Here is a 17,249-nt window from a genome sequence, read left to right as displayed (position 1 = left end):
ATGTAGGTACTAAATATATAATTCCTATGTGTAATGCAGGTGCTATTATTAGTTTTATTATACTGAAAAGGAAGTAGATTCCTAGATGGCAGCCCAGCCAGTGGGTTGTGGATTTGATATCCGACCACAAATCTGTGTGATTCCTTAGCCCAGCTCTAACCTGCTGCAGCTCACCTTCCCTGGTGTCACAAGAGGGCTGCATGCACGTTGCCAGCTGAAAGGGGACAACTTATGATGGGTATTTTCTAGAGAGTGAGGTTCTTTGGCTTTTGCTTATATGCTACCTTCTTCTTCTTCTTCTTTATTTTTTTATTTTTTTATTTTTTTGAGACGGAGTCTTGCTCTGTTGCCAGGCTGGGTACAGTGGTGTGATCTTGGCTTATTGCAACCTCCGCCTCCTGGGTTCAAGTGATTCTTGTGCTTCAGCCTCTCAAGTAGCTGGGACTACAGGCACGCACCACCACACCCAGCTAATTTTTGTATTTTTAGTAGAGACAGGGTTTCATCATGTTGGCCTGGATGGTCTCGATCTCCTGACCTTGTGATCCACCCACCTCAGCCTCCCAAAGTGCTGGGATTACAGGCATGAGCCACCATGCCCAGCCTATGATACTTTCTTAATGATTCCTGAGCCCTTGAGCTAGTCGAGGTCAGACTATTAAGTTTCAAATAAATGTGGTGGCTTGAGCCACCATGCAAATACGATAGAAGCTCCAGCAACCTCCTTAGAATCTCCAGGGATCCTTGAGGGGCTAATATTTTCCCTAATCACCTCTGGCTTCGTGTTTCTGCTCCTGCTATTTCTCTTGATTTTCTTTCCTTCCTTCCTCCCTCCCTCCCTGCCTCCCACCCTCCCTCCCTCCCCCCTCCCTCCCTCCCTCCCTTCCTTCCCTCCTCCTTCCTTCCTTCCTTCCTTCCTTCCTTCCTTCCTTCCTTCCTTCCTTCCTCACTTTCTCGCTTTCTTGCTTTCTTTCTCTTTCTATCATTTTGTCCTTTTAGAGGCATCTCCCCTCAAGTCTGTTTACATCCTGTGATGGAGAGCAGATTTCGCTGAGGGTTTGCAGGAAATAAGTGATTATTTTACACAGAAGCATAGTGAACAACATAAAATGAGATATTAAGCGCTCTCATTCTTAAAAGGTCTTAGTTGTTTTGCCTTTGGGAGAATTTTACTGATTGTAAAATTTACTATTTGAGCTCCAGCCTCCTCTCAGTTAATGCCCACGCCTTTTCCTTGAATTCTCTCTCCTTCCTTTCAGAGTTTACTGTCTTCAACTCTGAAACAACCTGTTGATTTATTTTTCTCATTCCCAAATTAGCACAGCCATACCATGAAGTCTATTTTTTTATGACCAAGTTGACAAATAAAGGTATTTTGTTAAACTAGGAGCTTTCTCCTCTTTGTTGGCTTCTTCTGCTAACTTCATCTAACAATGCTTGCCTTCCTGCTACACACACACAAACACACATACACCTGCTACACACATGTACACACACACACACACACACACGTTTAAAGTAAATGCGAAACAGAAGAACAAAGGAGAATTGCTTAGACATACCTGATTAAAGACATTTTCACTTCTGTGTGTTCTGTTTGGTTTGCCAGTTTGTATCAGTGTCCCTGGAATAGGGTTAGCCAGTTCAGTGTGGCACGAATCATCATGCTGTGGGCCATGGTGGAAGCAGTGGCCACTTAAGCAGGAAAGCCATTGCAAAGGAGGTGGCATTTGGGTCTGGCTCCACAGATAAGTAAGTTTGATTAATGCTTTGAAGCTGGTACTGTGGATATGCTGAGTCAACTCAGAAGCTTCCCATATGAGCAACAGCTATTGTATTGAATGCAGGTTTTTCTGTTCATTTATGGTTATAAGGCATACTACAAAAGGAACAATAAGTTTTGAGAAACTTGAAAATTGTAACTCCTCCAAATGAGATCTTTTTTGGTTGGGCTAGACCCCCGTGGAATGACATGGAAATGTCTTAAGTCAGGCTGTACACAAAGTCTCTGAACCACTCCCTTGAATGTTTTATCTTATGTTGGACCATGATGACTTTGGGATTAAGGTAAGATTTTATGCTCTTTGAGGGTAAAAGCAAATATCCCCACACAGCAAGAAACAAAGACAAAAAAGCAAACAAACACTAGGATGCTTTCTAGATGCTGAAATCTTAGTCTAATTAGACTTTAGATGACTGAGTGCTGTTTTGCTCTTAAATTTTCCCTTGGGCAGGGTTCATTCACATGATATACCTCTGCCTTTTGCATTACAACATTCCTTTCCTCGTTTTCCTCATTCTCAATGGAGAGTCTCAGCACAGGTCAGTGTACACAGAGCAGCACCCAGTGCACTCTAATTGACACAGCCCAGGTTCATATTTGAATTATATCGCCTCTAATAATCATAATACATACCATCTGCCATTTATTGAGGATGTGTAATGAACATCAGGCACTGCTCCAAGAGCTTTATATTTACAATTTTAGGTAAAATTTTCATTTTAGCGAGGAAGAATTTAAGCGATTGGTCACATTTGTTCAGGGGGATAAGCACATTGAAGAGTCTGTTTGTCAATCAGTCAATAAATCAATTGATCAATAGACCCATCCAGCCATTCCTTCACCTGTGGAACAATATTGGCTGCTATAATGGTAGTATAGGCAACAGGCTATGGGAATGCAGAAAGGGGTCATTGACTCTAAGAGGTAGAAGGGCCTTTGCAGAAACAATGTGGAGCTCAGCCATGAAGAAGGTGCATTGTGATTGGTGGAGGATGAAGCTTCTACATAGAGCTCTGTATCTATCTATTCATTTATCTTCTGCCTTTTGCCAACAAGGATTTAAGACCACTTACAAAATACATGAAGCACATGTAGATAAAGGATAGTAAAAAGGCAAACCAGATTATCACAATTAAAAAAAATTACTCAACTGAAGCAGAGATATTTTAGATTATTAAAGGACAGAAATACATCTCTGACGGACTGATTAAAAGGATGATAATGTTTAAAGCAGTGAAAAATGACTTCACCATCATTTTTATAGTAAATACAAAAAATATCTGCTCATTCATATTTCTTGTTATAATGTCCTAAAACTAAGGTGCAATTAGACAGAAGTGATTATAATGGGATGGGCAAAATCTATGTGATCCAGGCTGTGCACAGCTTTCTGATGCTTCAGGGTAAACCTATTTGGGTTCCTTAGAGGAATATTTAGGGAAAGAATGAATTTTTTTATTTTGCAGATAATCCTTTAATTTAGTATGTCAGTTCTTAGGAAGTTTAAGAGACTCAAGACCTGGGTGTGCACATAATACCTGTGTTAGTTGGGGAATTAACAATCATCATGCTAAATCATGCCTAGCCATGAAAGAGTTTTTGGTTGTATGCTTTAATATTAACACCATAGTTAGAGGTAGTGACATGGCAATGTGGTATTGATGATGCCATTTTATGAGTGAAGTCAGTGAGGCCTGGAGAAATCATACTCAATGGTCACGAGGGAGTCCATATGTAAGATCCAAATTATAACTCACTTCCACCTTTTGAGGGCCAACAAGTTTGCTCTTGGTGGTGAGAACCAAACTAATGATTTAGTTCTGCAACTATATTGTATCCTGGCCTTGAGGTTGGCTATGATAGGAAGATAGCATGGTTTTCTTGACTCCTACTAACAGTTATTCCAACAACTCTAATTCTGAGAACAGCATTTAGTACGTTTAGGTATTTTGAGCATTTCATTGGGCCTACTGATAAACAGAAATTGTTGTTAATCTTTTACAAGAAGAAAGTGTGGTATGAATAGAAATTTGATCAGTGAACATGAATTAACTTAGTCTTTAATTAAAGTAACATTGCATAGATGTTTTAATGTGCTTCAAAGAGTAGAAACTCAGTTATTAAAAGAAAGGAGGAAATTAGATTGTATTCTTTATTTGGGATTGCTGTTTTGGTCCTTTTGTTCACCAATCCGGTCCTCACGTTAGGGAAAACCAAGCCAGTTCTACAGAGATACTATGCCTATGAAAGGCTGGACACTCGACAAGTGCCTCTGTGTGCCCTTTGAATTAGCTTCACCCTTTATTCCTTTATGTAATTTCATGACTGAAATGCTATCTTAGTCTGTTTAGTCTACTCTAATAAAATACCATAAACTCTGTAGCTTGTAAACAACAGAAATTTATTTCTCACAGTCTTGGAGGCTGGGAAGTCCAAGAACAAGGTGCTAGCAGATTTGCTGTTTGGCTCATAGATGGTGTCTTCTTACTTTGTTGTCACATCATGGTGAGGGTTCTCTCTGGAGCCTCTTTTATAAGGGCACCAACCTAAGTCATGCGAGCTTTGCTCTCCTGACCTAATCACCTTTCAAAAGCCCCACCTCCTAATACCATTACATTGGTGATTAGAATTTACCATATGAATTTTGTGGAGACACAAATGTTCAAACCATAGCAAACAATATTTCATTAGTTCCTTTTGCTCATTCGAGACCTTCTTGAGATATCATGATTCCTCCTACCTCCACCCACCTCCCGCACTGCCCATACCCAAGTTTTAGATAATTTTACTCATTCTTTAAGAAGCTCCTCAGGCATTATATTTTCCAACAATTCTTCTCTGACCTCCTAATTCCCACAGTTTCTAGATTGTCTTTTTTCCAGAACTTACCTTACTGTTGTATTGAAACAGCCTTTGATGAGTTTGCCCTTTCACTGGACTGTGAGCTCCATGAGGGGAGCTCATGTGTTAGTGATTTTGGTTCACTGTGATGAACGCATTATAGATTTGTTGAACTTACAAGCTTCATTGTGGAATCAAACTCTTTTTTAACAAACTTTATCCAAACTAATGACTCCTGGGGATCTTTTAGGCCTGTCTGACCCAAGGCTCTATTTTTGTTCTCCAGACTTAACTGGTCTTATGAGAATGTGTAATGGACCTATGATGGAATCGCTGGTGACAAAATGGGACATCCCCGATTCTGTCTTACTTACACCGTGCTTCTGTTTCTCTCTAGGTCAGAGGAAAGTGTTTGACCTCCCTTTTGGGAGCTGCCTCTTTCGAAGTGATGTTTATGACAATGGATCCTCATTTCTGTACGATAACTGCACAGCTTGCACCTGCAGGGTAAGGCAGCTCTGAGAGGCTGTGGTCTAGCAATGACAGCGTTTGGGTTTCAGTGTTAACATCACAGCCATAGCCAAGGCCAGTGGTGTATTATTTATTGGGAGGAAGCATTAATGATGCCATTTTACAAGGAAAATCATACTCAAGGTCACCAAGAACTTACATATAGGACCCACACTATAGCTCAATCATCTTCGAAGGACCAAGAAGTTAGCTCCTTGTAGTGAGAATCAGGCTCCAAGGGCCGGTTCTGAGGTTTTTCTAAAATCAGACAAATACATATGGCAGTGCCCTCTGGCTCTAATTATCCAAGATGAATTCTCTAACACACCTGGCAATAAAAATTGCTTTTAATCACATTCAAAAGAAGAGAAAGGCATGGATTTACAGTTCATCACAAAGATAAACCTGGCAGTTTAGGAAGAGAGTATTTATGTGTTGTTTATTATATCTTGTCTTATTTGAAGCTTTGCTCATTTTTCTCAAAAGGCAACCAGAAGTCTAATTACTGCTAAAGAAAGAATTCCACAGCTTCAGAATTTTAAAGGGACACACATCCCACATTCATAGACTGTACTTATGCAGTAATTTATTTTGGAAACCAAGAAGAAATACATTTATCAGGGAGGACTTTAGGATTATTCATTAGTGAGTTAATGGATCACATCTGTCTGACAAGTTTAGAATACACTTTCGTGGTGATGGTTGTTGTTGTTTATTTTTAATAGTTAAAGGTCTGGAGAGGGAAAGAGGGGAGCTCTACTCAATGTCAGCTATGAGTCAATAGCTGGGATTAGAACTCAGTAGTTCTTGATTACATGCTTTGTTCAGTAGCATGCACCACTTCAGGGGGTGGTTGGTTAAGGGCTGAACTGTCCGTTCCCCTGAACAACGAACATGGAGTAATTCCTAAGCCTGAGAATACCTTACCGAAGCTTCTTCCTCCTCCCATGGTTTGTGTTATCCTGTGCTAAACGTATAGCACCCCCTTCTTGCCTTGGCCTTCATCCTCAGGACTTCTCCTCTCCACTAAGAATTTCGCAAGAGATAGCTTCCTCTTGTGGATACTGAGCCTTTGATGAAAAATATCACATTCCCAATTCTCTTGCTCACAGGAAAGCCTGGCATCCCATGAATGGGAGTTAGTTGTACTTGCTGTGCTTTGGGTTCATGGGTTCCTTGAGAGATGATTAGGTAATACGTCTCCGTGCATAGCAGGAAGTATAATTAATACTCTTCCTCCAAAAGGGTGTTTTACTAGAGTATGAATTCACAGTCATCTTGGGGATATTAAATGCTTGAAAAATCAAGCTGCAATCATTTTGAGTAGTCAGTATTATTTTCTGTCTGCTTTGAGCTTCCATTTATAGTGTCCCCACCCAGTGTTTCTTATGATTTCCATGGCAGGTGCAGGAACCTGCTGAATACGATTTAATACAGTTGGCTCTTCAACAATGTGGGTGTCGGGGCATTGATTCCCTGTACTGTTGAAAATCCATGTCTAATTTTTGACTCCTTAAAGACTTAACTAATAGCCTACTGTTGACTGAAAGCCTTACCAATCATATAAACAGTCAATTAACACATATTTTGTATGTTCTATGTATTACATACTGTATTCTTATAATGAAGTAAGCTAGAGAAAAGAAAATGTTATTTAGAAAATCATAAGGAAAAGAAAATATATTCACTATTTAATAAGTGGAAGTTGATTATCATAAAGGTCTTCATCTTCTTTACATTGAGTAAGCAGAAAAGGAGGAGGGATTGATCTTGTCTCAGGGATAGAAGAGGCAGAGGAAGTGGAAGGGGAGGCAGGAAAGGCAGGCACGCTTGATGTAACTTCTATTGAAAAAATTTCTGAGTGTAAGTGGACCCATGCAGTTCAAATCCATGTTGCTCAAGTGTCAATTGTAGTTTTCTGCATGCAGGATGGTTTCAGATCTCGGTGCCTTCAAATTTGACAATTCCTCTACCAGCAATGTTATTACCATCTTTAAATTTGATTAGCAGATGCTTCTTCATCCACAACAGCCTATCTCAGGTGTCATACAACCTGAGAGGCTTTCCTGACTTACCTGGATAGGTAACTTTCCCCTTGTCTTTGCTATCTTTACACCTTTGCTAGTCCTGTTTACCACATTATAATTGCAATTTGCTTGATTACACAGTTATCTACCTTCTTTCATTGTGAAGAACCCCTTGAGGACAGAAGTACATTTATCCATCTCTGTATTTGTGTTCTCATTGCTTAACACAGTGCTAGGCACCACAGTCTAATGATATGTACATAAAGCATGTTCTCTCTCTCCACACACACATACACACATGTACACGATGAAAGCAAGGAGATCTACGGTGAAGTATGCATTGTTTGAGAGCTAGGGAGTGCCCTTGTTTTTAAATAAGAAATCAGGATATGCAGTTTGACAAAGGATTATATTTTTTCCAATTGAAGTTGGTTTATAATAATTTCTATGTGCCAGGTATTTTACATTTAAGAGGCACAGTAAACCTGAGAAACAATAGGCAGAAGAGCACTTTTTTTTTGAAATCAAATCATACTTCTTTAACTTACAGATGATATAAACTCTTCACCTTCAGTGGATAAGTGGCCTGGTCAAAGTCACTCCACTACATTAGAGCTCTGGAACCCAGGTCCAGTTTTGAAACTGTTCGTTCAGTTCCTTGGTGAGCACAGAACATACTTGAGGAATCTTGTCCTGAGGTGGTGCCTTTGCTCTTAACTTTTACCCTCTGACCGAAGATATCATGCCTTTATGTTAAGCTCCAAACGGTGGCATAAAGCCATGGAGGAGACCCAAGAGAGCACTATTAGTGCAGGTTGCAAAGAGGTAGAGGGCAGGCAGAAGGAAACTGGTGGTTCGTGGGGAGCTGGGTGGTCTTGCCACATGTTGGTGGAGTGGGTTCATCAGTCTCTGGAATGTGAAATCATAAATCCTTGGGAGGTAGGGGTTGCATGCCATAGTTTCCACAGTGCCCTCATATTCTAGTCTAGATACTTAATCAACAATCACATTTTGAAGTGAATGATTTATTGCAATAAATTAAAATATGGTACCTTACAGACTTTGACACAGATAGTTATGGGTTATGAAAGGAAGGCCCGGTAGGTTGTTTGGTAGAGGTGAAAATCATTTTTAATTTCTAGTTTGCCTTTGGGCCCCCAGGACTCTACTGTGGTTTGCAAGAAGAAGTGTTCCCACCCTGGTGTCTGTGACCAAGGCCAGGAGGGCTGTTGTGAAGAGTGCCTCCTACGAGTGCCCCCAGAAGACATCAAAGTGTGCAAATTTGGCAACAAGATTTTCCGGGTATGTCATGAGACAAGCACATGGGAACTCCTGTATTACTACGCTGACAATTAAAAAGCTCCAGACACGAGGCAGATTGGGTTATCCCATAATTTCTGTATACATATACAAATGTATATGTGTGCATATATTAATAGAATGTATTTATATTACAGTATTATATATACATATATAGTTAGAATCAAGTGCAGATAGGGGCAGAGAATCAACCGTCTGAAAGATGTTTTTCTTGACTATATTTTTGCTGAAATATAGTCTGTAAAAAAAGCCTGTAAAACCTGCCTGAATAGTTAGGAGTACCTTGTCTCATTGGAGATGCTCAATGACACTTGTCAAGGTGATGATCCTTGTCAAGATCCTGATGGATCTATACAGCTTGATGCTTTCAGAAATTTTTCACAAAGCTACCTTTGCAAAGAAAAATTTTCTCATTTGGAAGATATTCAGATAAGGATGTTAATAGTGTATGTAGTTGAGCCAGGTGAGAGAGCTCTGCCCAGCTGAATGAAAAAGGTTGTCTTTTGGCCATCTGTTACCAATCTCAGGTGTATTTTACATTATTCTCTGAGGACCCCAAGTGGGAAACAGTGCAATGGCCATTTAAACTTCAAAATGCAAGGTGGTTGGCTTTGTCCAAAGTACCTCCTATCTAGTCCATTTTCCCTAGGGGTGGAAGGAGTCAAATCACTCTGTACTGAAGCTGTCACCTCATGATACCCATGAGAATCAAGACCCACATAAACAAGTCAGTTGTGGTAGCTCTGCAGGCATGTTGCACTGAGCCAGACTTCCTATCACACTGAAGTAGTTGGAGGGAGAGGTACTGGTTCTGATGGAATAGTAAGAAGATATGAGGTGTCGCATGGTCTCACTTATAAGTGGGAGCCAAACGATGGGATCACGTGGACATGGAAGGGGAACAACACACACTAGGGCCTGTTGCGGGGTAGGGTGGAGGGAGGGAGAGTATTAGAAAGGATGGCTAATGCATGCTGGGCTTAATAACTACGTGATGGGTTGATAGGTGGAGTAAACCACTATGGCACACGTTTACCTATGTAACAAACATGCACATCCTGCACATTTACCCACAAACTAAAAATAAAATTAAAAAAATTAAAAAAGAGAAAATAATTGAGGACAAAAAAGACATAAGGTGTCATGCCCAGTGAAGAGGGAGGCATGCGTGTTGTGTTTACACCAGACTTTCAGAGATGCTCATATGTCCTCTTGATATAAAGTCTCCTCCTCCTGTGTCTCCAGAACACCCAGATGAAATAGCCTCACTCTCACCATGGTGCTGTGTGCAATGCATTTTTTTTTTTAGATGGAGTCTTGCTCTGTCACCCAGGCTGGAGTGCAGTGGTATGATCTCGGATCACTGCAACCTCCACCTCCCAGGTTCAAGTGATTCTCCTGCCTCAGACTCCTGAGTAGCTGGGATTACAGGTGCATGCCACCATGCCTGGCTAATTTTTGTATTTTAGTAGAGATGGGGTTTTGCCATGTTGGTCAGGGTGATCTCGAACTCCCGACCTTGTGATCCACCCTCCTTGGCCTCCCAAAGTGCTAGGATTACAGGCGTGAGCCACAGCGCCCGGCTGCAATACACTTGTAAGGCACCTTGTAAAAACGGTTCCTTTAAATGACTGAGGCTTAAAATAATTCACAGAGACATAGATTCCTAGAAATGTGTACTCAGAGAACTTGGTACAGTCAGGTGTCCTTTAAGGCAGATTCCGTTAGGTCTTTCTCTCTTGAAAGGCACTAGAGGGTAGACAGTCCTTAAAATAGCTTCAAAAAGTCAGGAAGGGAAAGAGGCGGGGGAGTCATCAAATATCTCAACTGTTTCTGTTTTTAACAAAAATCTGCTGCTTGGATCTGCAAGCTCAGGAAGGAATCCTTGTTTTGTTTTCAGCCCAACTCTGTTGTCTGTGATCTTTTCTACCCACAAGCAAGGATGCACATCCCTGCCTGTCCTCCATAGGTACAAGGGCTTTTTGTGGTATTTGGCATTCACAGATTATACCTTTCATGAGTGAAAGAAATTCCTCAAATAGCTCTTTCTGTCTGAGCAAGGATCTAGTCTAGGAAATGCTGCCCTGCGTTTTGAGAGGAGAGGACTAGATAGGCAGGGACAGGATGTCCATGGCACTTGGAGTCTTCTCTCTGAGCTCTGCATTTTCAGTGGCTTGCCTCTGTGTCTGTCTGAGCACTGGGAGTCATTTGAATTAGCCTCTCTTTTATGCATGTCCCGTATGGGCCAGAACCATGGCACATCTGGTAATTAACCACCTCTGGACATCTCAGTTAACTATTGGTGCTTGGGACGGCTTAAATATTTTAGTCTTATCAAATAGGAAAATTAGATTTCTGTCATTGTATCATGTATGAAAATTCATGCTTGGTTTTCCCCCAGGGTGGAACTAAGTAAACAATGCATGACAAGAAGACATAAATATGGCTTAGTTAAACACACAATAATTATTTTTATATCCAGGAGGGGGAACACACACACACACACACACACACACACACATGCTTGCACACAATCTGAAATCTTCACTAATCTTTATCTTAAAGCAGTTGGGTGTAGACAGACACCTGAGTCATTTAGTCTAATGATGGCATCCCTCACTCAGGGCAAGAAATGCTTTCCTCCATGGAGAGATTACAGTCTGTTGCCTCAACTCCTGTCAGCCTCCAGCTGCTGACAGGATCCTGTGCCCTCTCTTGTAGGATGGAGAGATGTGGTCCTCTATCAATTGTACCATCTGTGCTTGTGTGAAAGGCAGGACGGAGTGTCGCAATAAGCAGTGCATTCCCATCAGTAGCTGTCCACAGGTATGTTTGGAACACAGATTGACTTTACCTTAGTGTCTTGAGAAATGTCCTGTGTGTGGCACGGTCGCATGCCATCTTCCGAACACAGACTCCAGCTCCCCCAAAGCCTCTACATTCCTGACTAGCCAAATGCCCCTCGCAAAGTTTGCTCATTCTTCTTGCAGATTTTATCCTTGCATGAAAATAGCTGTTGCTTTGCTCTTGTCCCAATTCTGATTTCTTATTGACATCTCCCATTCATTCTGTAAAACTTCTCCAACTCCTGCAAGATCTCTTTCTTTGTTTTCTTTTGCCAGGTTTTGTTTAACATTGTAACTGTCTTTTGCCTTTTCCTCTTTTCTCTCCCTTCTCAAATCAGAGCTTTCCTCTTATAGCCATTCAAAGTAATATGTGGTTGTTTATTAATACTTCCCCAAGGGGTTTCTCCTGCCTCATGGCATCCCCGATTTCTTTGCTGAAGTTTTCTCTCTCTAATCATGGCCTCCATTGTAGCCCCAAATGGAAATAGCATCCTTATGGAAATATCTCTTTTCAACTCATAGCTCCAGCACACTGAATAAAGCAACCATTATCTTCTAAAGCATGAGGTTCATTGAATTCACCTCAGCAACTTGAAACCTTTTAAAGTTTTATAAAATTTGGGAAAATGTCAAACCTATTCAACACCTTCCCGTGAATGAAAAAATATATCCATAAATTCAGGACATGTCCTCCCTTCTCTGTTATAGACAGCTTTTAGTTTTATTCACATCTGTTATTATTATAAACAAAAGTTGCTGTTTTTACTTGACTGCCAAATGAGGCACAAAAAAACAACAGCTGTTGCTATTGCACAACTGAATAAAGAGGAGAGGAAAAAGAGAAAAAAAAAACCCTAATTAGTCTTGCTTTAAAAAGCCTCAGACGTAAAACTGAAAGCCTCCCATAAAAGAAAAAAAAAAAGAAGATACAATAAGTAGACTTGAACATGGTCTGCTTATAAATATTCATTGGGAAAAATGGGATCACATCATTTTGCCAGTCCTCCGGGAACCCTCGCTGCTAATGAACTCTTGCAGCACATGTTAGTAATAATGGGCTTCCTTATTCTACAAGACAAAAACAGGATGCTGTGCCAACCTGGTGGCTCAAGTAACTAACCTCAGCAGGCCGCCGTGGAGTTTCCAGCTTCACTTGAATTCTGCCACTTGTAGCTGGATTGATAGTTTTCATTGTGCTCTTGCTGGAGGACGGGAGGGCGGGGGGAGGTCAATGTTCTTTATGTCACTGATGTCTCATTAGCCTTTCATCATTGTGGACCACATTTGGGCCAGGGGCCTCCATCCCTCCAAGCAGAGGCCTTTCCCTGCCCCACCCACCCTCTCCACGCCTTGTCAAAGCTTGTTGGTGCCCCTGCCAAGGCCCCTGCCTCAGGGGCCACCTTTCTGTTTCTAGGCTTCCTTCCAACCACTCCTCCAGTTCACACTTTCCCTTCTCAGGGGCCAGCAGGAGGTCTTTGGAAGATAACTCAGCTCTATCTACCATGGAAATCTTGTTAAAAACTTATTTCCCTTCCCCTACATTGTCTGGGGAAATTTTGAAAAAAAAAAAAAAGAGAGAGAGAGAGAAGGAGCTTGTATTCCCTGCTCTGTCTTTCCTGGCTACTGCATATCTCTTTTTCCAGATGTAAATATTTCTTGTAGAAGAAGGGTTTTATGATTGGATTCCCTGTCTATCCTGCCCCCCCTCCCCATCCTGCAACTCCCCCAGAGGCAAAGGAGTGCCATTTGTAAGAAGGGCTATGAGGGCTGTAGTGGGGACTGGGTCATCAGGACACTGTCATCTCTCCATCTCTAATATGTACTGAGATTTTATAGTCACAACACTAATCTCATTTAATGCTAACATCACCCCTCTGAGGTGGGTGCTATTTCTAGACCCTGCTTATGGATGAGCCTGCAGCATAACCAGAGTCTTACAGCTAATTGCATATTACACAGGTGCTCTGACTTTACAGCTTGTACCTGATTTATTCCCCCATCTAATTTAGTGATATCGTCACTGCCACTTTCATTTTCTGAAGACAAGAGATGGAAGTTTCCACTGCGATGTGGATGTAGGGAATTGTAGTCACGTTTGGTTGGGGCCTTGGCTTTAAGGCGGCTCTGCTGCGTTGGGATAGAGCACCTTAATCCTCTTGTGGCCGTCATTCCCTGGGCCTGAGCTGACCTCATTTGGCTTCATCTGCAACTGCTTTCAGTCTTGAGAAACCAAAAGAGACCCCTGTGCCAAATTGCAATTGACAGCAGAGCTCTAGGCAATGAAAATATGTTGTGATGCCCCCACACTATGGGATGGCTGGCTGGGGCTGAGTTTTAAGTCTCACTCAAAGTTGTCAAAGCCTTTAATGTATCATTTAGGCCTAGCTGATGCAAAAACAAATCAGACCTGATTAAAGATCTTCAATAATTAACCAGAAGTCTTTAAGTCAATCTGTTTTTTTCTTTTTGAGTACTTAAGCCTACTCTTGATGGAAATGACCAGTAGTGAGTGAGTGAATGAGCAGTGTGTGAGCCATGTGGCTTTGACATGAGCCTTGGCAACCTCTCTGTGGTCTCTGTTTCCTTAGTTCCCTGTAAACAGGGGATAAGGACAACTGCATGTGGAGGGTTATTGTGAAATTTAAATGATAAAGTATGAGGAATGCATGCATAGCACTCAGTCTAGTGTATAGCAGATAATAAATATTAAATTATCTTCAAGAGAAAGGACTCAAGAGGACAAAACTGCAGTGGGAAGAAAATGTCCTTTAGAGTCAGACAAAATTAGGTCTGATTTTTGGCCCTACCCTTGTGTTGCAAGACATCGATTTCTTTACCTATAAAAAGGGAAATACTCAGCTCATAAGGTTCTTGTGCATCTTAATAACAGTGATTATAAAATCTCTAATGTTCATTAAATCCTAATAGGTCATAAGTATTAAATCCTTATCACTAACCCAACGTTACCACATAAGTAAAATATCGAATAAGATGTTTGTTATATAGGAAGTGCTCCCTAAATGTTAAACTTCTTCTACGTTTCTTTTTCTCTGTGATTAACCACTGAGTCAGAGATAAGACAACTGATTTTCTGATATGAGTCCTGAGAATACGTCACCTCCTTTAAATGTCATGCATTAAAAATCTTAAAAGATGTGCAATGTAGGAAATTGCAGTGTATTTCCAGAAAGGTAATGAAGCATTACTCAGTGTTTCAAAATTCTCAGCTTCTTTGGCTTTGAGTGCATAACAGTGATTCAACATGGATAACATACCACTTTCTGAAACAACAAATCTGACTGAATTTGATCTGTAGCACAGCTATTGCCCATATCCATAGTGCTGATGATTCCTGAGCTTGGATTACAGTTTATCATTTAAGTTTCTCCAACAAGCAAAGACAGAAAGAAGATCTTGTAGGGATCGATAGGTTGACAGATAATTCTCATTTTTATGTGTGTGCCCTTGGTCTCTAAAGGGCTAGATTTGGATATCAATGAAAAGGTTGAGTCCAGACTGTCTTCATCTTCCTTCTATGTGAGAAAAATCATACTAGTGAGCCCTTTAGGTATTATATTTCTTGGAGGATAAAAACAGGAAAGCTTACTGAATGACTTTGCCTGGCCTTAGAACATGATACTTGAAACTTCATTTTCACCCTCTTCATCACCATCTGAGCATTGAGTTCAAATACAGCTTGGACTGATTTCATTGGTTTATCTTATATTAGATTTTAAAAAGATATTTGTCCTCAGCAGATTCTGTTTTTTTTTTTTTAACATTAACTTTGTATTTGTTTTTCTTCTGATTAGGGCAAAATTCTTAACAGAAAAGGATGCTGTCCTATTTGCACTGAAAGTAAGTTTATTCCTTTGAAAATGTGCTATTAGTATTTGTTTTGCATTTTATAGTGCAACAAGAAAAATAGGGGTGTATGTTTCCCACGCATTTTATTTTTGTAGGTATATATAGGATGGGATCATCTTACCTCCCTACAGTTACTTTAAGTCAGTTGTAATTCTCCCACAGAGGTACAATTGAGGCAAATATAGATACTTCCATCAGAATTTGTTGCTATGAGAAATTAAGAAGATAAATGGTTTGATTCGGTTTTAAAAAGGACCAGATAACTTAATGTGCATTTTAACTGCTAATAGCATTTGTAGTCATCGCGGTTAAGATAATGCTATCCAGTAAAACCAAACATTATACAAAGTCTAGGAGGGGCTTTCCTTCTCCCATTATAAAGCCAAACAGCTGCACTTCCTGCTCCCTCACCCCACCCCCACCTCATCACCACGTCACCTGGGTGCATCCAGTCTTGCCGTTGGCAAAGAGAAAACAAGAAGTCGTCGGGGTGTTGGTTTTGCCATCCTATTATAGTCATGCGTCGCTTAACAGGATGTGAAATGCCTTCTGAGAAATGCATCCTTAGGCGATTTTGTTGTTGTGTGAATATCATAGAGTGCACTTACACAAACCCAGATGGTATAACCTACTACACACCTAGCCTATATGGTATAGCCTGTGGCTCCCAGGCTACAAACTTGTATAGCATGTCGCTGTACTGAATACTGTAGGCAATTGTAACATATGGTAAGTATTTGTGTATCTAAGTAGAAAAGGTATAGTAAAAATACAGTATTATATTCCTATGGGACCACAGTCCTATATGTGGTCCATCATTGACCAAAATGTTGTTGTGTGATTCATGACTATTTTTAACTGTATTCTTGAAAGTTCCTTCTGAGCATGGCCTATTCTGAAAGCTGTCTGAGACTGTGCTACTGTTCATACAGACAGAGCATAGCAATAGCTTCCTATCATCCCCACATGTAGACGCATGCCTAGATCTATTAGCAAATTGCCATTTTAGTCCTCCTGAAATTCATATGGTTTTGAGATAGCTTCCTGGAGTGTTTTACTGAAAGAGGAGTATTAGTAATGTCACTGTCAATTAGTTCCCATGTATGATAAGTAGGATTAACAAAGTCATAAAGTCTATCAGTGTGTTTTCTGAGCCAGTTATGTTTACAGAGTGGTCTGGAAGACAGTTGAAAGCAGCTTTCATATGGGCACAGGTTTGTTCTTTCCACTTCTCTAAAATAGAGTTTATATTACTAGAATTACTAGACTCTGTTATTTTTTTAATTGATTAGTACCTTTGGACAATAGATATGCAGGGTCATTATATGTGTGTGTGTATTTATATAAAGCTATTAAATATAATGTTTATCTACTATATATGTTACTATTTTTAGAAGCAGCGAGCTATTAAACAGTTACATATTGGATAAAATGCTGGTTGAATGAATGAAAATTTAATTACAGATTTAATAAAAAACTTTGACTGTAAAGATAATGAAGTACATAAAATAACTCAAAGGAGGCCAATGAAGTACAACTTAGTAGAGAATAATGCAGGAAGACACATTAGCTATGATTAACACACCAGTTGATTTAAAAACACGTGTACAATCTAATACATTTAATCATCCTCCCAGAAACCCTGAGGAAACTTTGTTTATGGATGGTTCAGAGGCTGCCTTCCAGTTAATTCCTTTCTGGATGAGCAGAATAGAGTCTACATTGATGAAGTTTTCCTCTGTATCCATGTCAATGGAGATGTTTGCATTTCCCCATAAAGTGTCTTCCAGTTGAAGCAGAGACAGACCTCATAGGAATGCCTCTTATTTTCCAGTTAACTCTTTCAATTTGCATGAGCACAGACTCATTACATCTGCCAATCACATTGTTGTCAGGCAGGATCACTGCTTACCAGCTTCATAAAAACATATGACCAACTGGCTGCAGTGCCTTATGCCTGTAATCCCATGCCTGTAATCGGGAGGCCGAGGAGGGCAGATCGCTTGAGGGCAAGAGTTTGAGACCAGCCTGACCAACAAGGTGAAACCCCATCTC

General features: G+C 40.4%; 1 protein-coding gene across 3 annotated transcripts in view; it reads left to right on the top strand.

Annotated features, from left to right (window-relative positions):
* BMPER (BMP binding endothelial regulator) overlaps positions 1-17,249 on the top strand; it is a 244,370-nt gene that overhangs the window by 136,400 nt on the left and 90,721 nt on the right. For 2 of the 3 annotated variants that reach the window (XM_030796375.1, XM_003279194.3), the window contains 4 exons: positions 5,022-5,131; positions 8,323-8,463; positions 11,203-11,307; positions 15,140-15,185. In XM_030796375.1, the coding sequence (XP_030652235.1) occupies positions 5,022-5,131; positions 8,323-8,463; positions 11,203-11,307; positions 15,140-15,185 (402 nt within the window). The remainder of the gene's footprint in view (positions 1-5,021; positions 5,132-8,322; positions 8,464-11,202; positions 11,308-15,139; positions 15,186-17,249) is intronic. The other variant, XM_030796374.1, reaches the window with a different exon arrangement.

This window comes from Nomascus leucogenys, chromosome 17 (assembly GCF_006542625.1).
Source record: "Nomascus leucogenys isolate Asia chromosome 17, Asia_NLE_v1, whole genome shotgun sequence".
Lineage (NCBI taxonomy): Eukaryota > Metazoa > Chordata > Mammalia > Primates > Hylobatidae > Nomascus > Nomascus leucogenys.
Note: the sequence above shows the minus strand (reverse complement) of the source record. Positions and strands in the feature narration are given on the sequence as shown.